Genomic DNA, 27,328 nt, shown 5'->3' on the forward strand with positions numbered 1-27,328 from the left:
TCAATGGACCAAAGAAAAAAATCAGAGAAAAAAATATATTGGACTGAAAATGAAAACACAATATATCAAACTTTGTGAGATGTAGCTAAAATAATCTTTAAAGGGAAATTTACAGCATTAAATTATATTACAAGAGAAAGATCTAAAGTCAACTATTTAAATGTCTAACTTTTAAAAAGCTAGAAAGTAATATAAACCTAAAGTAAGTATAAGAAAGGAAATAAGAAATGTAAGAAATCAATTAAATAGAAAACAGACAATCAATGAAACTGAAGCTGGTTCTTTTATTATAAAATACAACACATCACAAAAGTGTACATGCAGGGAGTACCTGGTGGTCCAGTGGTTAAGAATCCATCTTCCAATGCAGGGGACACAGGTTCAATCCCTGCCTGGGAAACTAAGATCCCACATGTCATGAAGCCCATGTGCCTCAATTACTAAGCCAGCACAGTGCACCTAGAGAGAAGCCTGTGCACTCCCATGAAAGATCCCACGTGCATGCTGCAATGATATACCTGTGCGCCACAACTAAGATCCAGTGCAGCCAAAAAAATATTCTTTTAAAAGAGCACATACACAAAAAACACAAAGTGCAATGATTTACCAATGAACACCCTGTAAGTACCACTTGATGAAGAAATAGAATACTTCAGCACCCAGGGTCTCCCCACACATTCTGTTTCTCCTCAATCATTAACCTCTCTGTCCTTCTCAAAGTAATCACTACCCAACCTTTTATGCAAATAACTTCCTTGCTTTCATTATAATTTTACCACCTAAGAATACATCTTCAAAATCTAGGATTGAGTTTTACCTGTTTTTATTAACTTCATATAATGATGATATGTTATTATTAGACGTGTTTGCTTGCTTTTCACATATTTTCTTAAGTTAAATGTCTGTTCAAATCTTTTCAACTGAGTTGTCCTTTGAAACAGTCAATACAATTGATAAACCTCAAGCTAGACTGATCAATATAGACACAAATAATCAGTATCAGCAATGAAAGAACTGACATAACTACAAGTGCTACAGACATTAAAAGAATAAGGAAATATTATTATTAAAAACCTTACAGTAATTAATTTGACAACCTGGTTTACACAAAGTAACTAAACCAGCAAGGTATACAGGAGTATTCCAGAATAACCACTTGAAATTTCTTACATTTCAAAACCTTTAAAACTGTCCTTAGATCTGTATTTATCCTAAGTCATTTGAAAAAAGGATAAACATACCAGTTTATCTCAAAACACATCTTTAAGTACCTATGATATGTGCTACCATTAAAGATTCACATTAAAGACATGGTCTTTTCTCATAGTCATGCAATCCTCATTTGGCTTAGTGACTCCTGGAAAAACAAACATGAATAAGAGACAACACAAAATTTATTAAAGATGATAATGCTATCATTTATTAGAGAAAAAGAAGTTTTGTGATATTTGGGGGAAAAATAGCTTGCTTAACAGTAAAATTCTTTCTCTTTGAAAGGGGTTAATAAAAAGAAAACAATATTCATTGTATGAAATAGGATCTCAAGGTAGGAAAAACAGCACGCAATGTATTTTTTGATATAAAAATTTAGGTATGCCATCAGCAGCATTCAAAATTAGCTGAGTATACAGTTATAAAAATTGAATTTTTAACAAAGTGTCTTAAAAGCTTATCATATTAGAACAGGCACAATGTTCTGTAGGCATATAAATTCCCCATGGGCTTTTAAAAATCCATAATCTCAACTGCACAATCAGAATGTACAAAAGCAGCAAAAGATCATAGTTCAGAGGTTTTATTTTTTTTTCCTTGTTCAAAGTGGCTAAGTCAAGCAAATACATTGAAAAAGGCAAAGAAAGCACTTTTCATAGCATTAAGACCACAAGATTGCATGTAAACTATGGTTCTCCTTTAAGACACTAAACAAGTATAAGGTTCATCTGTACTTAAGGTGCTAATGCACCTCTTCTTGCAGTTTGGAAGTTCAACAGGCAGGAAGCAACATTCTGCCCAGGAACAAGTCTCAGTTTGGTCTCAAAGGATGGCTCCCACGCATCCACCATGATATTAAATCTAGGCAGCCATTTATATCAGGGAATTTCTGCCTATGCTATGTCTGTTTTTGGTGCTATTTATTAAACGTAATGACCACTGTAGCAATTATACTCCGATTAAAAAAAATGCAGTGACATTGTTCTGAATATACACACCAGTAGTAGTTGTTTATTACGATGCTGTGGATTGTTTATTACAGTGCTATTGATTGACCTTTCACTTCAAATAGCCATGTTCCTTCTGCCTAGTGAACATACTCTTCCCTGCTTTCAGTTCATTCCATCTATAGAAAATGCTCTGTACATTTTCAAGCTCATCATCAGTTTTTCAGCTCCAGCTAAGAAAGAACACAATTTTATTCAGTCAGTTTACATCAACAAAGGCACTGATGGTCCCTGGGCTCTGCTCACAAAGCTCTGTGCCTTGTGAAGCCAAGGGGCAGAAATCTGAGCCATCAACAGCAAAGCTTAAGTGTACCAGGGCCTTAGGAGTGTTATTAAAGCATTCAGGGTAGAACTAGATAACTGAAAAGTGGGACGAAATGCCCTACCCCAAGTAAACTGGCGGCAACTACACCACATAGCACTCTCCTCTTCACTTGACCAAAAAACCCTCAAGATCTCAGAATTTCATAAAATTATAAATGAGAAGGTACTTTAAAGTCACATGACTTAACTTTCCAACTTTTTAAATAAAAATTGGTAAAAAAAAAAAAAAATGTAGACTTTTAAATGTAAATTATTTTGTTAATCTTTTCAAGAGCTACGCACATATAAATCTGTATTTAACATCAGGTGAGAGTTTATTCACTTTTTTAAAAATGCTAACTGCAAGGAAACTACTGCATATCTAAAAACTTAAGTCTTGGATTTTAAAATCAAAAGAATGATGCCTACTATCTAGCAAAATGACTGTATAAACCTTAAACACTGATTTTGTTGTTTTTATTTGCTTAAAAAATGAAGTTTAAGGATGGGTTGTGAACTCTGAAGTATCTGGAATTCTGCAGCCACTCTAGTCAGAAGTTATCTGAGGAAGGAGATGAGAAGAGAAGCCTTATATAGGCAACCCCATACAAAAAGAATATCGAAGTCACAGGGCTGCAGTTTTATTTTCTAATTCATTCTGCCAAGTTTCATCACGTGTGTTGTAACACATGTCACTCTCATGCAGATATCAAAAGCAGAAGCAGCCAAACCAGTACCCCCAAACCATTTTTTTTAAGGTATGACCCTCTTCTTAATTATCTTTCCTAATGGAAGTATCCATAAGTAATGTTAGATGCATTTCATGATTATATTTCTTGCTTCTGAGCATATACTGATTAGGGTAGCACTCAGGTGGATAATCCACAGTCACCACACAGGAGTGATGCACAGAAGCTCCAAGCACTGATAATGAGGCCAATGAGAATGCTCAGCCAGATAGAGTGTTTTGCTCTTTCCCAGAGACAAGACAGTCTGTGGAAGGGAGAGAGGAAAGCTTAGGCCGGGTCTCAGCAGCCCACAGCCATAGGCACAGCCATGCAGAGAAGTTGGAGAGCCAGAGGCCCCCCTGAGCACATTAAGCAAAAGTGAAGAACTCTGAGACAGGAGGTGGGGTCAATGAGATAGTAAACACACTAGCCCAGCAGACAAGCAGTTTCTAAGGGGCGGGAAAACCTAAGAAGAGTCCAGGCCTCCAGGCCGGGAGAGCAGGGCTGCTCCCAGCACAGGTCACAGGCCAACACAGCCAAGGAAGGGCATTCGGGCCAGCCTCCCACCCCGCTGATGGGAGCACCGCCTTGAACAAACACACTTCTTATCTACAAAAGGGCCACCTCAAAGGTTGCCTTCATTCCAAAATGCAAAGATCTAACCCAGCAATGAACAGGTAAGATGGAAGGCAGAGGAGCAGGGAAACAGACCACAAACAGCCACAGGATCTAAAACCCTAACTCTCCACTCCTTGTCTCATCCATGGGGTCGCTTTTAACCAGCACTGTTGCTTGGTAACAGCTTTCCGTACATTTGAGATGGACACCTACAATCTGGCAGACAAAAACAAGTAGGGAAGTAACCAAAAGGTAAGGCAGCAGAAAGAAAAATGTAGGAGTCTGGGAAGATCCTGGAAGGCAAGACCACCCATGAGCTGTTAAGGTGTTGGAACGGACCTGTATGAGCAACCTGGCCACAGGACTCAAGAGCAGACAAAGTAGGAGCTTTTATCTAAGAACTGGCGTCCTCTGCCGGTGAGATCTGGTACAGACCCTTTACCCTCTCTGAGGCTGTTGCTTGTCTAATAATAGAGACAAGACTGCTGGCCTATGGTAACTCACTCCAGTATCCTTGCCTGGAATATCCTATGGGCAGAGGAGCCTGGTGAGCTACAGTACATAGGGTCGCAAAGAGCCAGACACAACCCAGCGACAGCACGCACTGCTAGTCTAGTGAAGTTATTGTGAATATTCAGTGAGATGTTGCACGGTGACATCTGTAGTGCCAGACACATATTACAAAATAAATTTTTTTAGATAAATTAATGACCAGAGACATTCACCCTCTCACCTTCAATGGTCATCCATTATTGTCAGGCTTAAATAATAATACCCACCTTTTACTGAGATATTTACCTATGCTGGGCCCCCTGCTAAGCACTTGACATATTTCTTACTGACATCCTGCAATGATCCAGCAGCAACTATCCCCATTATTTTTAAACAGATGAGCAACATGAGGACCAGAGGTTAAGGAGCTTGTTCAACCTGACACTAGCATGTGACTGAGACACAGCTCACCCAGACCTGTTTGACTTCATAGCCCACATTAACCACCACAACATCATACAGGCCAGGTGACCTCTTAACCTCATGTCTCACAAAGTCCAAGTCCAGCCTCTGAAAAAGGTACAGAGGGGTCAGCCAGAGATCCTCTGGCTGTTCGTGGCCTTCAGGCTAGTTGAAGCTCACAGTAAGACCAGGTTAGTTTCACATCAGCTTTAAAGAGAAGAAGCAATGAAGACTCCTGACTTCCTTCTGGCCCCATTCAGGACCCTTCTGAGATCTGAGCAGTCTGCTGGAAGCACCGGGCATGTGAAGGTAACCAGATGGTAGTATATACTTTCCAATTCTAGCTGAAGGTATATTAGGGGTCTCAGCAGAAGACAGGATGCCCTCAACAGCCTAGAAAGGGCCCAGTAACATTGGTTCCTCACTCTGGCACCATCAGGCCTGTTCATACCTTCCCCAGATCAGAAGAAGAGCCTTGCCAGTCTGAGGTCTCAGCTACAACAGAAAAAAGAATTCAGCTATTAGCAAGCAAAGAGACAAGAGGTGGAACACTGCCTTTGGTTTGGAGGCTCCCAGAGCAAGAGTCTGAGTGGACAGACCAGACCAGGAAGAAGAGAAAGGCAAACCCAAACAGACTGGCTTTGAAGGAGACTTTGGAGGCCTTGCAATGCCAAGAGCTCTGATGATCAATACAGGACATTCTGATGGTCATGCAGTATAAGGAGGGGCAAACGGGCACAAAAGAACTGATGAAGAGGCCACAGATCCAGGAGGAAGCTTCGCACAGGGAGACTAAGCAGGAGAAGATACAATGATGTAGAGGACTGGGGCCAGAAAACGAACAAGCTTGACTGATGAAAACGGGGAAAATTGTTACAGGAGATATCACCAGAGCCACATCCAGAAATGCGGGTTACGAAGGGGACTGAAGCAGCGGCACCCAGGCTCAGGACTCAGTTCTGCCATCAACTCTGATTTTGGGTAGATCTAGTAACTTTTCTGAGCCTTGATTTTTTTAGACTGCCAAGTGGGTTAACAATCTCTGCTTGATCACAAGGCTCTTACCAGGACTAGACAAGATCAGGGACATGAAAGCAGTCTGTCTGTGATCAGGCATCAGGCTGTGATATGGCCACTCTGCAGTCCCTGGCATCTTCTCCTACTGTTTCCAGCACAGGCTCCAGTGCAAAACGCTGGGACTGTTTAAAGGTCACTGGGTAGGACTGCCTACTTTCTGCTGGCTCCACGGTTGGGCTCTGTCTTCCCACCTACTCTCCCCTGGCCCCATTCCAGGGGAGAATGGAAAATAAAATCGGTTTAAAAGCAAACATATACAAATAATGGTGGTGGGGGCGGAATACAGCAGAGAGCAGCATGGTTTTTCACCTCCTACGGGCTCCTGTCCAAAAGGAAACACTCGTGTTTACTGCTGCAGCTTTGTTCTCTTTCAATCTCGTTCCAGGAGGTCAAGAGTGAAGATACGTTGGGGAGGGAGAAAGAAAGAAATGAAAACCCAAGAAAAAGAGTATGCACTGAGCATTAGAAAATACATTCCCACCCAACCCTGTAAAGCAACTACACTCCAATAAAAAAGAAGGAAAGAAAATACAATCCATAGTCAGGGGTGGAGCCAGAAGAGAGCTGTTCAGGTTTAAAAACAACACACATCATCAGAAAGTGCTTTTCTACCTCATTCCAGCCAGGCTGTCCACAGGCTCGTGTTCAAACGTCAGGATGGCAGCTTGGTCCTGGACACCACAGGAGAAGTACATCCACGTTGTATGGGGCAGGCGTGACACGCTGAGGGACAAATCTACAAAGTCCCATTGACTCCCAAACTCTATCCCTTCCTGTTGCACCTGAGTCTCCAGTGGGGCCATCTGTCACCAACTGGGAATCACTGGCTTCCAAGGCTTATCTGCTGTTGCTAACAAGGTTCTTACTCGTAAGAGCTCAGTGGAACACCATCCAAAGGTACATGAGGAAGATTCCACTCTGTCAGATATAGAACCCATTTCTTGTATCATGTGACAGACATTTGGGTTTGGGAACACACAGTTGCCTCCAGAAGCAATCCTCAAAGGTTCAAAATGCAAGCCGCACGTTGCTTGCAAGATCAAAGGCACATGTCTGTGAGACAGAGGTTTAGAAGATATTTACAACACGGTCCACCCACATCCATCCACGGTGCTTTCCAGAGCTTTGCAAACCTGGCTGTGTGTTACGCAAGACACACAGTAAAACACTTCTTCACAGCGTCCCTGGGAGAAAAAAACACAAAGAAAAACAAGAGATCATCAACCCAAAGCCTCCTGTAAGTGGTAAGGGCCCTCCTTGAGATTTCCTGGGCACCCAGAGTAGCATGCTGCAGGGCAGAAAGCTTCTAGATTATGAGCTCAGATCTACATGGCATCAACTTCAACTTCAACATCTATTAGCAATGTCAAACTGGGCAAGTTACTTGACTTATGTGAATTTCAAATTCCTCATCTATAAAAGGGCACGTTCCCACCTATCCTACTGACCAGTTCGGGGATTAATGCACTGAACAGAGGAGGTATTTAATAAACAACAGCTATCTTGACAATCAGAGGAAAAAATAGGAAGAAAGCAGAAACTTTCTGAAACCAAAAAATTAGTCAGGACTGTGTACTTTAATATCAACCAGAAGCACAGAATGCACTAAAAACATTAAATAAAATAGGCTCTGGGGCCTTTCTTCCTTCTGAGTAGGCAGCAGAAACTTGTTAAGAGGCATCGTGTTGTTCCCTCGCACATGGAGCTCTCTCTGAGGACTGACACTTGTGACCCTGATGTGTGAGCCCTACCTCGGGCACCTACTCCTTGGAATGCAGTGCAGAGCATGCAGGAAAAGAGGGAGGGCTCGGCAAACTCCCATGCTCACCACGCAGGCACATCCAGCCCACCTCCACATCTAAGGCTTCTCACCCAAGCCCTATTCTCTGTGTTCCCAGCTGCACTTGGCTGAGGACGCTAGAGTCACCCGAGGGAGGGAGCATGAGAGAACGCATCCACGTGAACAGACACTGCATTTTACTATCCAGATCATTCTAGGACTGCGTTTCTTAAGATCCGCTCCACACTGAAGTCCCAGCAGATGCACGAGAAAGTGTTTCATGATCAAGGAAGATCCCTCATGGCAGCTCACAATATACATAACATATTAAGGGACCTGGAAAGTCTATTCACACAGCCTTTAACACAATGAGCTAGTTAACTTCCTGTCTAATCAGTCACTCCCCAGCATCTTCTGGTCACTGTCAGACACAGGCTTGGAAGGCGTTGAAACTGAAGCCTGTTCTTCCTCATTCCCAGCTCTCCCACACTTCTCATTTCCTTAACACAGTTAAGGAAAAGCCCCTTTTTAGTTAAGAGGTTATAAAAGAATGGAAATTAAAGAGTGACATGAGAATAGACTCAGAGATAGAGATCACTGAAAGTGCTAATTTAAGGAGGTCTTGAGGTCAGAAGCTCAGAGTGAGAAGGGGCGAAACTATTCTTAGTTATCATGAGTTCTTTCAGGCCAAGGTGGGGTCAAATGAGTTGCCCAAGGTCACACTGCTAATTAGGAAACCACAGTCCTCCAGAGTTCTGGCCCTGCTTACTTCTCTTTGTGAATTCTTTCCTGAAATGTTCCATCAGTGGGATAGGGCAAGAAAACAAGCATGAACCTTCCATCCTTTGCTCAGTGATTATTAAGGTGATAATCACCTTTAAGAAAATATCCACAAAGTTACAGGTTTAAAAAGTGATAAGGAATCTATCTATCTATCACAGCAGAATGTTCCCAGCATCAGGAATTGGCAGACGTGGGTCAATGATCATCACTGGTTGTATTACAGGTGGGGCTGGGGATGAGCCTTAGCTTACAAATGTATAAAATCATAAAATAGGTGTATGTGAAGTGAAGTCGCTCATTCGTGTCTGACTCTTTGCGACCCCATGGACTGTAGCCCCCAGGCTCCTCAGACCATGGGATTTTCCAGGCATGAATACTGGAGTGGGTTGCTAGTTCCTTCTCCAGGGGAATCTTCCTGACCCAGGGATCAAGCCCGGGTCTCCCGCATTATAGGCAGACGCTTTACCATCTGAGCTACCAAGGAAGCCCAAAATAGGTGTATCACATCTGCTCATTTGTCTCAAGGGTTTTTAGTAAATATGTAATAGCATGAGCTCTATAAAACCACCCTCAACTAAAAGGACCTGTGCAAACATATCCTCATCCCCAAATAATTGATGTTACAGTCCTAAGGAGAGTCAGTCTTACCTTGCAAATGGTATGTAGGAAAGACTGTACCTACAATGAAGAACAAACAAAAGATCTAGTCAAATGAAGGGAGTGGACGATCACATGGTGAACTGGGCTTCTGAGCACCTGCAATGTGTGGAGGGTGCATGAACACACACACCCCTATACACACATATACACACACACAAGCATACACACACACAGTGTCACATGTATAACAGGGAAGTGAGGATCATCTGCAATCAAAGCTGGGGGCAAAAGGCCCCTGTGGCGATAACTGTCACCTCAGCCTCATGGGGTTAATCTTTAACCAAATGAGCCAGCAACAGCACCTACAACACACAGATTCCAGATATCCTAGAAGCCCTATTCTTACAGAGCACTAAATAAGATCCAGATCGGTTGTCCCCTAATATTTTACAAACCCCCAGCAGAATGTACCTTCTACCCAACTGGGATGGACTCTCTGCTCTTGCCCATGAATTGGGAAAGGAGCGAGAAGAGCATTGGTAAAGCGTGGGGGAGCACGCTGCCAGCGGCTCTGTGGATGAACGTGTAAGCAAGCTGTGATTCTTCTTTTATAAAATATGATTCTTTAAGAACCCAAGCCCATAGATTTCCTGGTGGTCTCAGTTAACTCAGCCCCTTCCCCAGGAGAGAACCACACAGGGAGGAAGCTGGCCACATCCCAAAAGACCAGGCCTGGGTGTCAGGCAGGCTGGAAGTCAATCAGCCCTAAGAAGGCATATATAGTTGGAACACATCAGCGTTGTAACAGGGCCATTTGCCTGCGCCCATGTGAATGCCGAACCTTTAAAAACTGGCTTCATAATCAGTCTATAAGCAAAGAAAGGCATGTGCATGTGAGGACTGATTTCTGCCTCCAGAAAAAAACCAAAATACAAACATAAGCCATTACACCAGGCCCTTTCAATACATTAACACACTGTATGTGTTATATTAAAATCAGGCCACCCTTCTCTGATTCTGACACTCACCATGTACAGAAGGAGCTCACTTACTTGGAACAGAGTAAATGCCAAAGGGAATTTTGAAAGTACATTTATTCAAAATCCCAAAATTACTAAAAGGAAGAATGGATGTTAAGCATGTAGTCTCAAGATTGAATTCTATCAAATAAGACTACACTTGATCCCTGGAAGTTTTAAAACTTTTAGTCCTCCTTTCTTTGCATTAGAGCCAACATTTTTTCCCCAAAGTAGATCTAGTCACATTTTTATGAAACTGTCCTGGCAGATATCATCCTTTGATAAACTGAGAACATATTACGGAAATGTCTCAGGACATTTGTTTCCATACACGCTTGGACAGGTTTGAAATGGCCATGAACCTACAGCACCACCCATGGTTTTGAGCAATAATGTCCCCAGTGGTCCCTTCTGTCTGCTTGGGCTCTGGGCCACAATTCTCTGGTCGTGCTGCAGCCCACAGCCACACGGTTTTCCATTTCATCAGTCACTGTTCCCGGACAGTGACACTTTTTGTCCTTCTGTTAAATGATTCATCCAACCATAAATATAACACTCATGATATTTTTTTTTTTGCCAGCTTCCCTTTTCTTTAATGTCTATTTGACTCACAAGCCTCTTTTTACCAGCCCCTACAATACTTCATTGTCCTTCCTCTTACTGGACGTGAATGGTTGAATAATGTTAGCAACATCTCAAAATCAACCCTGAGGCCAGCAAAAATGCCGCAGTGGCCAAATGGCCTCCAACGACCACTCAAGACCACTAAGGCCACCTACTGGCAGTGGGCTGAGTTGACAGGTTTTGGCTCTACAGTGTACTTGACTTGCATCATTAAGGATTTTTAAATCGAAAAGCTTTTGTGTTCCTAATCCTCCTGCCCACGTCATGTGGGATTTTATCTCCCTCAGCTGCATTAGTCAGAGACCGATGTGGGAGGGGACAGCTGAAAAGGTTACTTACCACGTCAGGGCCAGAGACTGCAAAATACAGAAGATGAGAGCAAGCCCTTTGTTGTGCCACTGGAATAAAAATGATCTGGTTACAGGAATGTGTATGACAAGAGGCACACACCAAAAAGGTTAAGGAAAATTAAAAAAAACACTTACCCAAAAGGCAGAACACAGGGTAAGTGCAAAACACAGCTAGAGAGAGAATGGAAACATTAATTAATATAGTGACAATGACAACAAGGAGGGGAAAAATTGTAAAGACATTCTTGACAAACTTACAACAGCACATCAAACTGTAGTAATCAGATTCTGTGATTATTACAGCAACCAAACGCAACCATTATTTCAAAGCGTCTAAGCTACCTCAGAACCCATGTTTTGGCAGAAGAGTTCAAATGAAACTGTCAGTAAGGATTCATGTAGATTAAAAAGAGAAGGAGGATCCTCTTCTACTTTCAAATTTTCTCACAATCTCTGCCCAGCAAATACAAGCACATTTCCGGACTACACATCCATCCATCTTTCCATTCAAATGTGCATTCAAATGTGAAGTTTAACACACACTTCTTTATAGTCTCTGGAGTAGAAAGGGCTTGCAAGGACAAAGGTTAACATGAGATGTCACTCTCAGAGCCCATGAGGCAGTTATCTGTTTGTATCTGTTTACAGCTAACACTTTCCCCAAGTCCTTTCTAGTCTTCTTTTTTTCTGGCTGTGCCACACACAGCTTGTGGGATCTTAGCTCCTTGACCAGGGATTGGACTCAAGTCATGAGAGTGAAAGCACAAAATCCTAACTTCTGGACTGCCAGGGAATCCCACGCCTTCCCCTCACCCCTGCATGTTTTCTGAGAAAGTTCTTTCAGAAAGAGATTTCTGCAGCTCATCTACTTCCAGGGCTGGCCAAGAACAATGACTCCAGCTGTCAGTCACGCTTATCCTCTCTATCCTGCTATATCAGTAATTGTTCAATAAATATGATGGAAATAAATTGGTGTCCAGCATTGTACCTCATGCTCTGAAAGAACACAGAATAGTTGCAATGGACTTTTACCTATCTGAGCAAATGAGATGTACACAAATAAAACTAAAAATAGAAGTATATGGATCAAGCTACAATACCTCAATACTGATAATTATAACAGAAGTCCAGACAATATGGTCTGGAATGATGGGATGGTCCAAGGGAATAACGTGGCCCAAGGAAGAGAGAGGCATTCCCCATTAGGGAGAGAAAGACAGGACAAGACTTAAGGCACTGTGGTGACCAGCAGGGAACAGGAGACCAGACCCACCGCAGGAAAATTGATGAAAACAAACAGAATTCCAAAGTCAGATAATGACAAGGAGAAAAAGAGACCATGTTAGACTGGATACCCACTCTAGAGAATGAACCCTGTGTTCCTGAGTAATGCCCTCCAAGCTCTGCTTGTGTGTGGCATCACCTGTTACCAGAAGGATGTCACAGCTCTCTTATTACCACATGACTGCATGCATGCTATGTTGCTTCAGTCACCTCCAACTCTTTGTGACTCTATGGACTGTAGCCTGCCAGGCTCCTCTGTCCATGGGATTCTCCAGGTAAGAGCACTGGAGTGGGTCGCCATGCCCTCCGGGGGATCTTCCCGACTCAGGGATCGAACTGACATCTCATGTCTCCTGCATTGGCAGGCAGGCTCTTTACTCCAAGCGCCACCTGGGAAGCCCATTACCACGTTGAGTTTGACTAAACTGACAAGCAAAACCTTCTGGGAACTTTATAGAACTGGCAATACCTCATACCAACTAAAACACAAGTCAGAGGGAAGAGAAAAATTATTAGATAAAGAACGCTCCTGGGACTTCCCTGGTAGTCCTGTGGTTAAGACTCCTCACCCCCAGTGGAAGGGGCCCAGGTTCGAGCCCTGATGGGGGAACTAGATCCTGCATGCCACAACTAAAACCCAGCACAGCCAAATAAATAAATAAAAATAAATTTTTAAAAAGGGATGTCCCCTTCTGCCACAGTGGGTACAGACATTGGGTTGTAAGTGAAGATGAAAGAGAAAAGGGTAGAAGTCTACAGATTTAAGAGGAAAAAAACTCCAAACAGCAGGAACAAAAACCCCTATTTTAAACAGGTAACTCCTGTTACCTGACTGGCAGACCTTACCAGCACCATGACAGTTGCAATCAAACGCGTAGGCTCAAACATTCGCTTCAGCTGTTTCATTGGTCCCATGAGGAAGGCAGTGCTGAGGAGCAAACACAGACAAGCCATTCAGACCAGAACAAAGCCACACCGGGGACACCGAGGTGCCTCCTCATCGCCTGCTCCAGCTCACCGGCGGCAGTGGGAGCAGTGAGGGTAGCCAGCACTTGAAAGGCTCTGTGCTCAGGGCCTTTGTGCCCTATTCTCATTCAACCCACTGACAATGTATGAAGTGATCACAGGACAGCTACCGTACTTGTTCTGCAGATGAAGAACCTTAAATCCAGAAGTACTTATTACTTACCAAGGCCATCCAACTAGAAAATGGTAGAGGGAGGCTGAAGATGCATGCAGGCCTGACTCCGGAACTACCCCCATAACCACTAGGCTAGAGGACCCCTCTCTTACAGCTGCTACCTTGGCCTGCTTAACAACCCACCCACGGAGACAAAAAGACTCAGGTAACTGAAAAAGGAAAAAAACGTATCTTACAGGCTTAGGGAGTTTATGTTAATAAGCAGAGAATTCCATTTTCTTTCATAATCTCCATAATTCTAATGATGGTAGGAGTAGCATCCATGATGTGTGGACTGTTTGCTAAATGCTAGATATCACATACATGATTCCATTTCATCCTCTCAACTACTCTGGCAGTTAGGTATTATTACACTTATTTCAGAGCTGAGAAAATGAAGTTCAGAAAGGTTAATTTACTTGTGTAACTTTCCAAAATCACACAGCTAGGCACTTAAACAAGCTGGCATTCCAGCCCACATCTATTGGATTACCAAGCTCCAAAGGACAGGCTCAGCATGTCTTCTGCAGGGATGAAATCTGAGAGGCGGCTGATAAGAAAGAGTAAACACAAAGGAAGCAGGCTCGCCTAACACCGCAAGAGCCAGGGCCGGCTATAAGTCATGCTTCCTGACTCCTGACAGAAGCGTCACTCCACGAGTAGCTGGTTATAGTCAGTGTTCAACACAAGCCAACCAGCAGATGACATTGGCTACTAAGTGTTCTATAAAAAATTTTTTTTTAAAAAAGTTAAATAAATCTACCTCTCTTTGAAGTGCCAGTAAGTTTCCACTTGAATTCAAGGCTGCCAGGTCAAGTGTTAGAGCTGAGTGCACTCGTAAGCCTACACTGAACAAGAAGCAAGAGCCAAAGGTGGCCTTCAAAATTAAACGCAGCACGTATACAAAAATATAAAAGATTACAGGTAAAGCCACAAACTCCTAGACACACGCTGAAATAATTCACTCCCTTTGTTATCTCCCCAAGCAATGAAGGGTCAGTTCCATTAGGATTTGTTAAATAGTTCTTTTGGACTAACACACCTATATATTTCTGCTCAATCTAGACTCTACATTATAACCTATGCTGCCTACCCAAAGCAAAACTCCCCAAAAGTTAGTCTTTGAGAGAGCTTTAAAGCAAGATTAGACATCTCAAGGTCCAGCATTATACTATCATAAAGAAAGTGAAAGTGAAGTCACTCAGTCATGTCCGACTCTTTGCAACCCCGTGGACTGTAGCCCACCAGGCTCCTCCATCCATGGGATTCTCCAGGCAAGAAGACTGGAGTGGGTTTCCATTTCCTTCTCCAGGGGATTTTCCCGACCCAGGGATAGAACCCAGGTCTCCCACATCGCAGGCAGATGCTTTAACCTCTGAGCCACCAAGGAAGCCCTATCATAAGATTTAATAAATTAAGCTTCAGGAAGGTGTCCAGTGCATTATACTTAATCATTTGGTTAACATTTCCCGCCAGAAAAAGACCTAGATTTGGGGACATGTAGAGACAAATAAGACAGAAGTGCAGCCCTTGTCAAGTGGTTTACACACCTGCAACAAGTCAGTATAATAAAATGCTATCTGTGTTGTCACATAAATATATATGGGATAGACAGAGCCCATTTTAAAGGAGGAGGTCAGTGATTCTGAAGGGGAAAATGGAATTAAAAGAGGTTTCACAGAAGAGGTGACTTTTGAGTCAGGTATTGACAAATAAGCAAGTACCCATCAAATATGGGGTGCACATGGGCCGGGACCCCAGGCAGAGAAACAGTCCCAGCAAAGAACAAAAACATCTGGGGGAAATACAAGTTGAGCCTGGTTGAGGAGGAGGACTGGAAGGGTCTGTCCCACATGCATGCTGAGGGGTTCGGACTTCACCTGTTGAGAGGGAATGGGGGGCCACTAAGGGGGTAAGTTGGGCTACAAAATGAGTGACTCCACAGTTCTGTGGAAAATGGCCCAGCGAGGGGTCCATAAAAGAGACAGGGAAGCCCAACAGGAAACTCATACAGTCTTCAGAGCAGCAGTGATAGATGCCGGAGCTCTGAGCAGCTCAGACAGCACCTTCTCCACAGAAAGGCCTCTTGGCTCCCCAAGTCGGGTCAGATCAGCTCAGCCCCCCTGCCCCTCTCCCAGGCATCACTCTCTCCACATGCTATATGTCTGTCTGCCTGGCCAACCAGTGAGGAACCAAACGCTGTCTGTCTTTGAATCCTCTGAGCCTAGCACAAGGTAGGAGCACGTAAGCCCATCAGCGAGGAGCAGAACAGTAAGAGGAGAGCAATGGGGAAGGTGGTGGTGGAGACGGTGGAGCTGTAAATGGTGAAGAAGTCATTCAACTGCTCTGCTCCATGTAAAATTACAGTGGTAATTTTTACAAGTGGTTCTTGCCTCCTCCCAGGGGTACTTCAAAGATGAACTAAGATGTAAATACATGCTGAAGTTAAAAATACATACGTATATATAGAAGTGATAGGATATGAAAGTGATGTGTTTTAACCACCTCTTTCCTCTCCAAATCCTTATAATTACTGAAGCATCCTCCTTCACCTCCCGCTAAACACAATCTACATCCATTTCCCCATCTAATAATTGGCTAAGGTTAGATTAAAAAAAAAACAAAACTATTACCTCCCAAGAGATGCGATGTTACCAAAGGTATAAAACACTGCGAAGAGATACAGTCCCTTCCTGGGCACCCAGAGCAAAAGAGTTCCCTGTAAGACAAGGCACAGGGCATTTGCACATGAGGAACCCCTCCTAGCACAGCCACAGAACCAGGAGTTCACAGAGCAATCTGTTCCCTCCCTGCACCCCTTAGCTCCCCCTCCACCTCTGTTACCTCCCCCTCCTCTTGTCCATGCATTTCAGTGAAAAACAAAGGAGAAAAGGAGGTTGATGAAAGTGGAAAGAGGAGAGAAGAAAGGCAGGGGAAAAGATTGGAAGAGGGGAGAGAGGTCTTACCAGAAGTGAGCAGAGAATTCCTGCAGCAAAACAGGCAATGAAGCCTTTTATTCTGGTGCCCGAGCTTAATGAAGTTGCCTCAACAACCTAAAATAGTTAAAAAAAAATAACATAAAAAACTAATTACATACATGTGTGTGCATATTTAATCACCAAAACAAAGGATACACATAATTAAATCTAGAATTTGTACTGAGGAAGGCAGGAACACGGCCTCCTACTTGGTCATGTCTGCAACAGCCCTCATGATTCACTGAATCCAGCTCCTGATCCGTCCCATGAATCTCTTCTCCTGTAGCTAATTAGAGGCTACCAAGCTGCTGGCTGAATATCTCCAGAGGTGAAAACTCTCTGCCTTAAGCACAACGCATGTCATAAACAGAAAGGCAAGACTGCAGAAGATCCTAGAGTAGCCTCACGGCAGCCCAGGCAAGATGAGGAGCACGCCTGGAGCGGCGTGAGCTCTGCCTGTAGAGGCCCAGGAAGAGGGGAAGAGACAGGGGTGGCACTCAGGCAGTTGGGTCCACGCGGCACTATCTCCTAATTCAACCAGCCAAGTTCTGTCACTCACTGCTTTTGCTGGCCCTTCCAGGTCCCCGGAGGAGTCTGACTCTCATCCTAACCAGGATTCTTATCCAAGTCTATGCACTCTTGGTAGAAACTGTTCTTCAAGGTGTTGGCATCAGCCAAGCCACCCTCATGTGAGATGGATCTTAGTTAATTAATGACTGCCCTACTCATCCCCCTCTGCCACCACGATTAATCCTTCCCAAGAGCAAAGTTCAGAAGAGGCCAAGATTGCCAGAAAAACTCTGCTAAAACAAGGGAGCCTATGAGTAGCTCTTGAGGCTTTTTTCCCCACATCAAAGATGACAGTTAGGTGTCTGCACCAGAGACATGAGGCCTATTCACCCTCATGCAGTGGCCACAGCTCTTCCAAGTTTCACAGGCAGCTGCCAGGGAGGCCAAAGGCCTTTTCTCCAGCCCAGCTGAGGCAGGACAGCCAGGCCCCATGCATATTCATTCACCCAGGCCTCACCTCAAGTGGATAGCACAGTCTCCACCAGGCCATGTGGTAAGAGCTTCCAGACTCCACATTCCCACGGCTAATGGAAGAAGGTAGTGTGGTGGAGGCTGCAAAGGTCACTAGACGGGCACCGCCTTGACTGCTCCCAGCTTAGGACTGTTTTCAACCCTGTCTCCAAACTTCCTGTCAAACCAGAAGCCAGAAGAACAGGACCAGAGGCTCCCGCAGGCATGGCAAGCTTTGCTACCGCATGGCTTCCTCTCCACTCACAAGAAAAGTATTTAGAGCAGCTTATCAAAAGGGGTGCTCCTGTCCCATCTATTCACACACATTGAAAGTGGGCTCAGGACACAGCAAACCCCCCACGCGTACACAAGCACACAAGGGCACCTGCGGACACGCGTGGCGACAGAAGGACGAGCGGCGCGGTCAGAGGTGGTGGCAGGGCTCAGGAGCTGACCGCGAGCCGCCCGATGCCACACTCTGCCCCAGAACGAGCCTCTGATGCTCTGCTGCCAGGCTTGACCGGCAGCCCAGGAAAGCCGGGTAGACCCTTTTTCAACCTCCTGCCGAGGACAGAGGAAAAAATCAAAAGCTACCACTCTTGCTAGTCATGCATGCACCAAAGAAGGAGCTTGTCAAGGCGGAGAAAGGAACAGAGCTACATGAGAAAAAAAAAAACTGTGGTAGCAAGATGGGATAGGATTGCTTGGCATCTACAGAGACATTTTAAGAGTCACCTGTTTTTTAAAGAGGATAAGCCACAAAGTATCAATCTGATATGGCCTTGGCACTTAAAGCACAAAATAGCCTCAAAAGGATGATGAGATGCCAGTTCTTGTAAAAATTAAAATCATTTGTTATAGGAAGAAGTTCTGGTTTCTACCTTCAGAAAGGAAAGTAACACGTTGCTTCTACACGTCTCTCAAGCTGACTACCATCCAAATGTCACCCTATTTGTCAAAATGAGGGAGGGGGCCAAAATTTTTCATCAATGTAATTAATGGCAAGTTCTTTCACACCCGTGCTTGGTCGCAGGCCAGAGGAAGCTGTTGCTGTTGCTCCACTTCCAACTGGACCCAGCAAAAACCAAACACGTCTTTTTGTCAGTTTGTGAAGATCAACCGTGTTGATGGAAAATAACTCCCTAAATTCACAGTCTCTAGAAACTGCTAGTGCACTTTTTAGAAGTTAGAGTAGTTGGAATAGCACATGGATAGAAGCTGTAGGCAAACAGCTCCCAGGCTATCTGACTGGTAGTTATGCACAAAGGTCCCTTTGACTCTGGGATGTGGAGAGAAGAGGGGCTCTTGCCAAAATAAGAAAAACTGAGAATGATTCAGGAAAACAGGATTGGTAACCAGAAGAAGGTGAGAAAGGAATACTGCTTCATTCCTGTGCTTTCAAACCAGGTACCATTCAGACCTTCCTCGTCCCTACAATCCTGAAGAGAAAACACAAAGCCTCTATTTTCAGAAAGCTCACAGAAAATAAAGGTTGAAGTTGACTTTATGAAGACCAGGTTATCAATTAGAAAACTCATCAGGAACCCATCTGTGACTAGACATTACCAGGCAAGTTTTATAATTCTGCAGTTTCATAAGTAGGAGAAACAGAACTAATCATACTTCTATTGTTTGCATTAAAAGAATAACATTTTTTAAAAGCCCTCATTTCTGTCATCTGACAACTTTTATAACTGAATGTAAACTCTTGAGAAACCTGTATGCGGGTCAGGAAGCAACAGTTAGAACTGGAAATGGAACAACAGACTGTTTCCAAATAGGAAAAGGAGTACATCAAGGCTGTATATTGTCACCCTGCTTATTTAACTTATATGAAGAGTACATCATGAGAAACGCTGGGCTGGAGGAAGCACAGGCTGGAATCAAGATTGCTGGGAGAAATATCAATAACCTCAGATATGCAGATGACACCACCTTTATAGGCAGAAAGTGAAGAAGAACTAAAGAGCCTTTTGATGAAAGTGAAAGAGGAGAGTGAAATAGCTGGCATAAAGCTCAACATTCAGAAAACTAAGATCATGGCATCTGGTCCCATCACTTCATGGCAAATAGATGGGGAAACAGTGGAAACAGTGGCTGACTTTATTTTTCTGGGCTCCAAAATCTCTGCAGACGGTGACTGCAGCCATGTAAATAAAAGATGCTCGCTCCTTGGAAGGAAAGTTATGACCAACCTAGACAGTATATTGAAAAGCAGAGACGTTACTTTGCCAACAAAGGTCCATCTAGTCAAGGCTATGGTTTTTCCAGTGGTCTTGTATGGATGTGAGAGTTGGACTATAAAGAAAGCTAAGTGCCGAAGAATTGATTCTTTTCAACTGTGGTGTTGGAGAAGACTCTTGAGAGTCCCTGGGACTGCAAGGAGATCCAACCAGTCCATCCTAAAGGAGATCAGTCTTAGGTGTTCATTGGACTGATGCTGAAGCTGAAACTCCAATACTTTGGCCACCTGATGTGAAGAGCTGACTCATTGGAAAAGATCCTGATGCTGGGAAAGATTGAGGGCAGGAGAAGGGGACGATAGAGGATGAGATGGCTGGATGGCATCTCCAACTCAATGGACATGAGTTTGGGTAAACTCCAGGAGTTTGTGATGGACAGGGAGGCCTGGCGTGCTGGGGTCGCAAAGAGTCAGATACGACTGAGCGACTGAACTGAACTGAAAGAGACTTTAAGGTCACCAAGTCTAACTTCACACACACACACACACACACACACACACACACACAAACCACAGAAATTTCACCAGCATCCTCAAGCCTTAAAAGCATAGGAAATGTGAGACAAGTTAAGACCAACATTTTCAAGGTGGCCTGGACCTAATAAGTAAAAACTAAGCCAAAAACAACCCTGAGGGTGATTCAGCTGCATGCAAAGTGCTTCCTGGGAGTTGGGACTCAGGAAGTGCCACACAGTGATGTATGTAATCAGGAATCTCACACTCAAGAGAGAGGAAACTGACAGCAATGTTTTAGAACAAGAGAGAAGCACCTAGTCTTCCTAAAACAGACTTTACATACCTGGGCTTACAACTCTTTAAAGCCCTTCATTGTATCCAACATAGGCATTCACTATTTTAGGTAAAAACAAACTCATCATTTGTATTTTCAATGTGTACTACCATCATTCATTCTTGAGGGTCTACCACTTCATGATGGTTTTCTAAATCAAAATAACTGCATAATTCCCACTGTCCCCCCAAGAATCCCCAGGAAAAGAAAACATCTCCCTTTTGAACCCCAGCTGCTTTAAAAACTTATTGATAGTCTGTGCAGCATAAAACTTAAGATAAGCATGACTGTCAACCACCTAAATTTTCTTAGGCCTAGTCTGAGGCTGCCCTTAAGGGTTCATATTAGAAGCCAGAAATCAAGAACAAGGAACTAATGAAATTACTTCTGAGCCTTGATCAAATTAATAAAGGCAATAGATTTAAAAGAAGCCAGAGGCTGCTTTGAACTGTCCAAAAAAAGTTAAACCCCAATTCCTGTAACACTCAACATCTATAGTGTTACTTCTTCAAGGTGAAGATTCAGACAGCAAGTTTTAGGGTTCTGAGATTTCATGGAGGGGTGGGGGTATCAGGGTCACTCAACATAAAATCAGCAACTGCAAAACCAGGTGAAAACAGCATGCTGAGATAACCAATAAAGACACTGATGAAAATTGGAGGAAAAACTTAGGTACAAAGTTGAAAGAAGCTATATTATCTTGTGCAACGGCTTCTTTTTACAGATGAGAAAACCAAGGCCCATGGAATACAAAAAAAAAAGAATAAAGAGAAATGTTATTTTCTCATCCACAAAGAAAAAAAAAGTTCAAAGCATTAGAAATAGGCAAGAAACACACTGTGTAGCTCTAGAACATAGCGGGTAATATTGCCCACGTTTCAGCTCGACCAAAGCTTTCCAGTAAACTGAACACACAAGCAGGCGGCCTAAGAGGTTTTGGGCGTCTATGAGGTCTAAGACGTCTATGAGCAGGCAGAGAAACAAGATGCGGTCCTAAAGCTCCAGGATTTACGGTTTTCCTGGAGACAATTTACAGCAACAGTGTACACAAACGTTGGGTGGGCATGTCACACTCCACAACTTAAACCGAGCAAGAACGCAGCCGGGAGCACCAGAGTGCGGCGCGCAGTGGGCATCTAGCAGGGACCCTCACCAGGGCCTAGCCCAGGCAATCTATACGAGGACTCCCTCCGTCAGCTTCTCAGAGGCCTCTGCCTAGCTCGGCTCTAAAGCCTTTTCCCTGGCCAGCAGGAACGGGGCCGCCGATGGCCACCCTTCCTTCCGCATTTGTTTCTAGGTTTCGCTCCAGCGTGGCCCTCCCTTTGTGGGGGGCTGGGGCGCGGAAGGTTGAAAGGGTGAAGGACAAAAAAGTAAACAGGTGCCAACCGCCCTAAGCAACCTGGGCCCTGGCACTTGGGGCGGGAAGTGAGGGGAACGCGAAGGTCTGGAGCCTGCAGGGGAGGAGAAAGGGACAGACGCAGAGTTGCTTTCCAAGAAATCCTAGAAGTCCAGCATCCTTTTCTCACCAGCCAGCAACAAGAGCCGGCGGAGCTGGGGGGCGGGCTTGGTGCTCTCCGAGGCCCCGGACGGACGTTCCACCGCGGCTTGGGAGCAGCAGCCGCCGGGCGGAGGAGAGTGCGACCAGCAGGGTGGACCGCCAAGGTGCACTCACCTCGGACAGGCCGCCCCGGTCCTCGGTGTCCTGCCCGCTCAGCACCTTCTTCAGCTTGTCCATGGCGGGACTGGTCCACCCGGCTGCCCCTCCAGCCGCCTGTTGCGCTGGCTAAGTCGCAGATTCTTCCGGGTGCTGCCCCAGCCGCCGCCAACCACAGCGCGCCCCGCCCAGGTACCTGCCCACCTGGCTCCTGCCCACGCAGGCGCCCAGCGAGGCCACCGCCCACAGCCCGCCGACGCCCCGCCCTCTTTCTCCCGGTGATGTTATGCAGGGAAGGAGGGGTGGGCAGGAAGAGCTGGATTTAAGGTCTGCCGAGCTAGGCTAGGTTGCGGTTCTGCGTCCAGCGCTGCATTCCAGGCTCCGAGCGGCAGCCCTCGCTTCCGGGGGCCCTCCATAGGTTCAGTTGACAAACGCGGAGTCCCTAGCACATGAAAGGCACTGCAGAAACGAGACTGACGCCTGGAACCCATCTTCCTGTGCCCCACACTCCCTCTGGTGTGGGTGCAAACTTATAAACAAATGCTGTGAGGAATCTGCATTCTTGTCCTAGTTACAGTGTAAACAGCTGTTTAAAAATCAATTGAGGCCAACTGGAGTAAATTTAATCTAATAAGCTTTATGGAAAAGTTAACAAAAACACTACTGTAATTCCAACTGGAAATGCACCCAGAAGACTGATTTTGGTAGAAAGGAGTAGAACTTGCTTGAGGGAGTGCCATCTATATTAATTAGATTGTTAAGTGTTTTTTGGTGTTGACTAAAAAATTAGTCACAACCTAAAAGTAGAGAGTTATTTTATTTCGTGGGAATGTTAAGGACTCTCTGAGCCTGGAAGACTGAGCCTGGAAAATAGTGTCTCAGTAGCCCTGAGAAAACTGTTTTGAGGAGGCAGGAAAGGGAGTCAGGCTATATACAAGTTTGTAACAAAGGGGGCAGGCAATCTGAACATCAAAGATTATTAAGTAGTAAGGAAAGCCAGATGTCAAGCTAAGGAAGTTAGTGTTCTTCTATGTATGGGAAGATGCAAGCCTCGGTGCTCACTGAATTCATTCCTTTTACATGTACCTCAGCTATCTGGCGAGCTTCCCAGGTGGCGCTAGTGGTAAAGAAATCGCCTACGGGTGCTGGAGACAAGAGATGCGGTTTGATCCCTGGGTTGGGAAGATCCCCTGGAGGAGGGCATGGCAACCCACTCCAGTATTCTTGCCTGGAGAATCCCATGGACAGAAGGGCCTGGCAGGCTACAGTCCATAGGGTCACAAAGTCAGACACAACTGAAGCCACTCAGCCGCAGCTGCCAGCTATATGGGACCAAATCCTGTTTCTAGATTGTTTACCTTCTGAATTCCTTGTTCACCATAAGAGGTGGCAGATGTGGCAGATGGCTTCTTCTTGCATTCCCCCACCCCCAGCTCCTCAGCAATCTGTGTGGGGGATAGGGGGAAGGGTGTGGGGGGTTGGTGGCATCTGCTGGATTGCAGGCATTGTGTTCCATTTTGGGAGACTTCATTCACATTTGGAGGCCTGAAATCACTTGATGGCTGTGACATTTCTTGCTCACCATATGGCAGAAAATATTTCATTTCACCTTGATTTGTTTTACTGAAACCAGACTCCAGTGCTGATGATTCTATGTTGGAGAATCCATGTTACCCTCAGATGGTGCCATAGACAGGACACAGTCTCATGTCTCAAACTGCTTGCTGGTAAATGTCTGGAAAACTAATTTCAAGTTTAAAAAGGCTTAGAAAAAAGAAATCCACAGGGAGAGTACCCACTAGAGCACCCACTAGAGAATCTCCCTATACCCTCTTTCCCCACCATGAACACACACACACAGGAGAACATTCATGAAAGAGCAGTAATGCCGTGTCTGAATGGAGAGAATTTAGGTGTTACCGAGAGCTTGGACCTTTAGAAAGTATTGTAAATCAGCCAAGCAAGGGGATTTTTGCACAGGACCCTATGCAGTCAGTCAAATGCCTGTAGTTATACCTTTATGTGGTTTCCTCTTTATGGTTAGGCTATGCTTTATAATTTTAGTTCACACCTGAGATCTTGAATAACAAATGCTATTGCTCTTGCCTGGATGCTCTTTACCCTCTTGTTTCACTCAAGTAAATTCCTACACGTCTTTCAAGACTCTTCAAATATAAGGACAGAGTGAAAAGTCCATCCATAGTGGAATTAGGAAGATAGGAGTGTTAAACATCTTACCATCACTTACTAGCTGTGTAACATTGAGCAATTTACCTAACCTTTCTGGTCCTCAATTTTCTCATGCATAAAACGGACACAAATGACTACCTCTGCAAATTACTGTGGGCAGTAAGCATGACAGTATGTGCAGAAAGTCTGGAACATGGCAGGCATTCAGTTAACAACTAATGGAAGTTAGTATTACCCTGCCTCATCCTCTGAAGCCTTCTCTAGGCCATACTGACGCAGCAGTTGCTCTTTCCTCTGTGTGTCCGGAGCCCCTTAAGCACACCTATAAATACTTACCTCACAGTATTACCTTTGTTACACGTCTGTCTCCTCTACATTGTGAGACCCTCACATTGTGAGACCTTTCATTTCTTTATTCTCTGAACCCAGAAAACACCCACAGAACAGGTGCTCAGTAAATTCACGTTGAGTGAGTGAACGAATGAGAAACCTTGCCTCTGTCTTTTGCAGTTCAGTGAATTTAGGTTCAGTGAATTTAACAGCCAGATTGGTAGATATGGTGACACTTAAATGGCTATGCTATGTAACTCAGCAGAGAAAGCCTATTTTTGTTAGCAAAGTGAGACCCACTGGTCTGCCTTCCACCTCCACCCCCACTCTGCATTCATCAGAGTCAGTGAGATTTTGATAAGAAAGACCATGCTTGTAATCTCACCTCATGCCTAAGATTAGTATTTCTTTTTCGGCTGAGTAGGGATAGACTCTGCTCTTGACCCAGGCTGGCAAGGGAGCCTGAAAACCACAAACACATGCACACATGCATTAAAGAACACAGGACACTCTGGTTATTTGGGATCTCACATGCAACACTGTGACACCCCGTTCTCGTGGTTAACATTGCTCAGGTCCCAGGGAGCTGTTTATCCATGGCCAGTATCCCTGAAACGAAAGGCAACCACATCTGAATGCTGTGAAACGTCACTACCTGTGCAGACAGAGACTGCTTCACCAGTGAATACAAACAATGGACGAGCTTAGGTAATAGAAGAAAGGTAAGTCCACTTGTCAGATCCCTCCACTAAGATTCCTTGAATGCAATAGATTCTTGTATAAGAACACACCATCTCCCAGCACTACTAAATAACCATTTTCTTGTTTTTCTGCAGGCTCTAATTTAAGATCCCAGAGGTACCCATAAATTAATTCAGTATTTGCAGCACTTCACATGGAAGCTGGCAAGTATTGTGCAAAATTAAACAATTCATATTACTTTTTAATATGAACACGCATAAAGTACATGAAACATGACACTCACTTGATATTGAACACTAGAATCATAACTTTATTTAATAAGATTTCATTACATTTTCAAAATGTCAAGTAAAAAGTTTCAACTTTATTTAAGTACTTGATATTCAATGCTTAAGGTTTATTAAGTATAAATTATATTTCTTCCCTTTAACTTTTGACTTTGAACATTTTAGAAAAATTACTCTTGAAAACATAAAAAAGTGACAATTTTATTTGAAAATTGAATTTATGTTGTTATGATAATATATTCCAATGGCTTTTAAAATAGAATTTAAATATATGGACTTCCATTTGTACAATTTCTCAGGTCCTGAAAATCTTAGAGGAACACTTACTTGCAAGTGGTCCACTCAAAGGACTTTTGACTTGTCTGAGGGGAAATGCTAGATGGATTCAGATATAAAAGTACAAACACTTTCTGTTTTGGTTTTTTTTTTTTTTAGTTTTTTTATTTTATAATTGATCTACAATGTTGTATTACTTTCACATATACAGCAAAGTGGTTCAGTTATATAATATTATTTTTCAAATTATTTTCCTATACAGGTTATGACAGAATATTGAGTAGAGTTCCCTGTGCTGAGAGAGTTAAAGCTTAGGGCCCTTTAAGGAGGAGGTGAACATTCTGGCTCAGGCTTTCCTTAAGACTTGTGCAACAATGTACCCAGTCCGAGAATCGGCCTTTTTTATATCCAGAACTAAGGAACTAATGATCACACGCACAAGGCCTTGCTCATGGAAATGCTTTTCTTAGTTCAGTTCAGTTCAGTGGCTCAGTCGTGTCTGACTCTTTGCGACCCCATGGACTGCAGCACACCAGGCCTCCCTGTCCATCACCAACTCCCAGAGTCCACCCAAACCCACGTCTATCAAGTTGGTGATGCCATCCAACCATCTCATCCTCTGCCGTCCCCTTCTCCTCCTGCCCTCAATCTTTCCCAACATCAGGGTCTTTTCCAATGAGTCAGCTCTTTGCATCAGGTGGCCAAAGTATAGGAGTTTCAGCTTCAGCATCAGTCCATCCAATGAACACCCAGGACTGATCTCCTTTAGGATGGACTGTTGGATCTCCTTGCAGTCCAAGGGACTCTCAAGAGTCTTCTCCAACACCACAGTTCAAAAGCATCAATTTTTTGGTGCTCAGCTTTCTTTATAGTCCAACTCTCACATCCATACATGACCACTGGAAAAACCATAGCCTTGACTAGATGGACCTTTGTTGGCAAAGTAATGTCTCTGCTTTTTAATATGCTATCTAGGTTGGTCATAACTTTCCTTCCAAGGAGTAAGCGTCTTTTTAATTTCATGGCTGCAGTCACCATCTGCAGTGATTTTGGGAGCCCAGAAAAATGTCAGCCACTGTTTCCACTGTTTCCCATCTATTTCCCATGAAGTGATGGGACCAGATGCCATGATCTTAGTTTTCTGAATGTTGAGCTTTAAGCCAACTTTTTCACTCTCCTCTTTCACTTTCATCAGAGGCTCTTTAGTTCTTCTTCACTTTCTGCCATAAGGGTAGTGTCATCTGCATATCTGAGGTTATTGATATTTCTCCCAGCAATCTTGATTCCAGCTTGTGCTTCTTCCAGCCCAGAGTTTCTCATGATGTACTCTGCATATAAGT

At 44.0% G+C, this 27,328-nt stretch overlaps 1 protein-coding gene across 2 annotated transcripts; it reads right to left on the reverse strand.

Moving 5' to 3' along the window:
- Positions 1–1,397: 1,397 nt before the first annotated feature.
- SFT2D2 (SFT2 domain containing 2) lies at positions 1,398–22,384 on the reverse strand. 2 transcript variants are annotated; one of them, XM_043449797.1, is made up of 8 exons: positions 22,222–22,381; positions 16,486–16,572; positions 16,153–16,238; positions 13,186–13,267; positions 11,191–11,226; positions 11,045–11,103; positions 9,111–9,140; positions 1,398–7,083 (listed from the first exon to the last, which is right to left on the reverse strand). In XM_043449797.1, exons 1-8 carry the CDS (start codon positions 22,282–22,284, stop codon positions 7,044–7,046), a joined length of 483 nt encoding a protein of 160 aa, XP_043305732.1. In that variant the 5' UTR covers positions 22,285–22,381; the 3' UTR covers positions 1,398–7,043. The 2 variants fall into 2 exon arrangements, with proteins under 2 accessions (XP_043305732.1, XP_043305733.1); XM_043449798.1 differs by having other exon boundaries at positions 6,972–7,083; positions 13,181–13,267; positions 22,222–22,384.
- Positions 22,385–27,328: the final 4,944 nt, after the last annotated feature.

Source organism: Cervus canadensis, chromosome 2 (genome assembly GCF_019320065.1).
Source record: "Cervus canadensis isolate Bull #8, Minnesota chromosome 2, ASM1932006v1, whole genome shotgun sequence".
In the NCBI taxonomy this organism is placed as follows: Eukaryota; Metazoa; Chordata; class Mammalia; order Artiodactyla; family Cervidae; genus Cervus; species Cervus canadensis.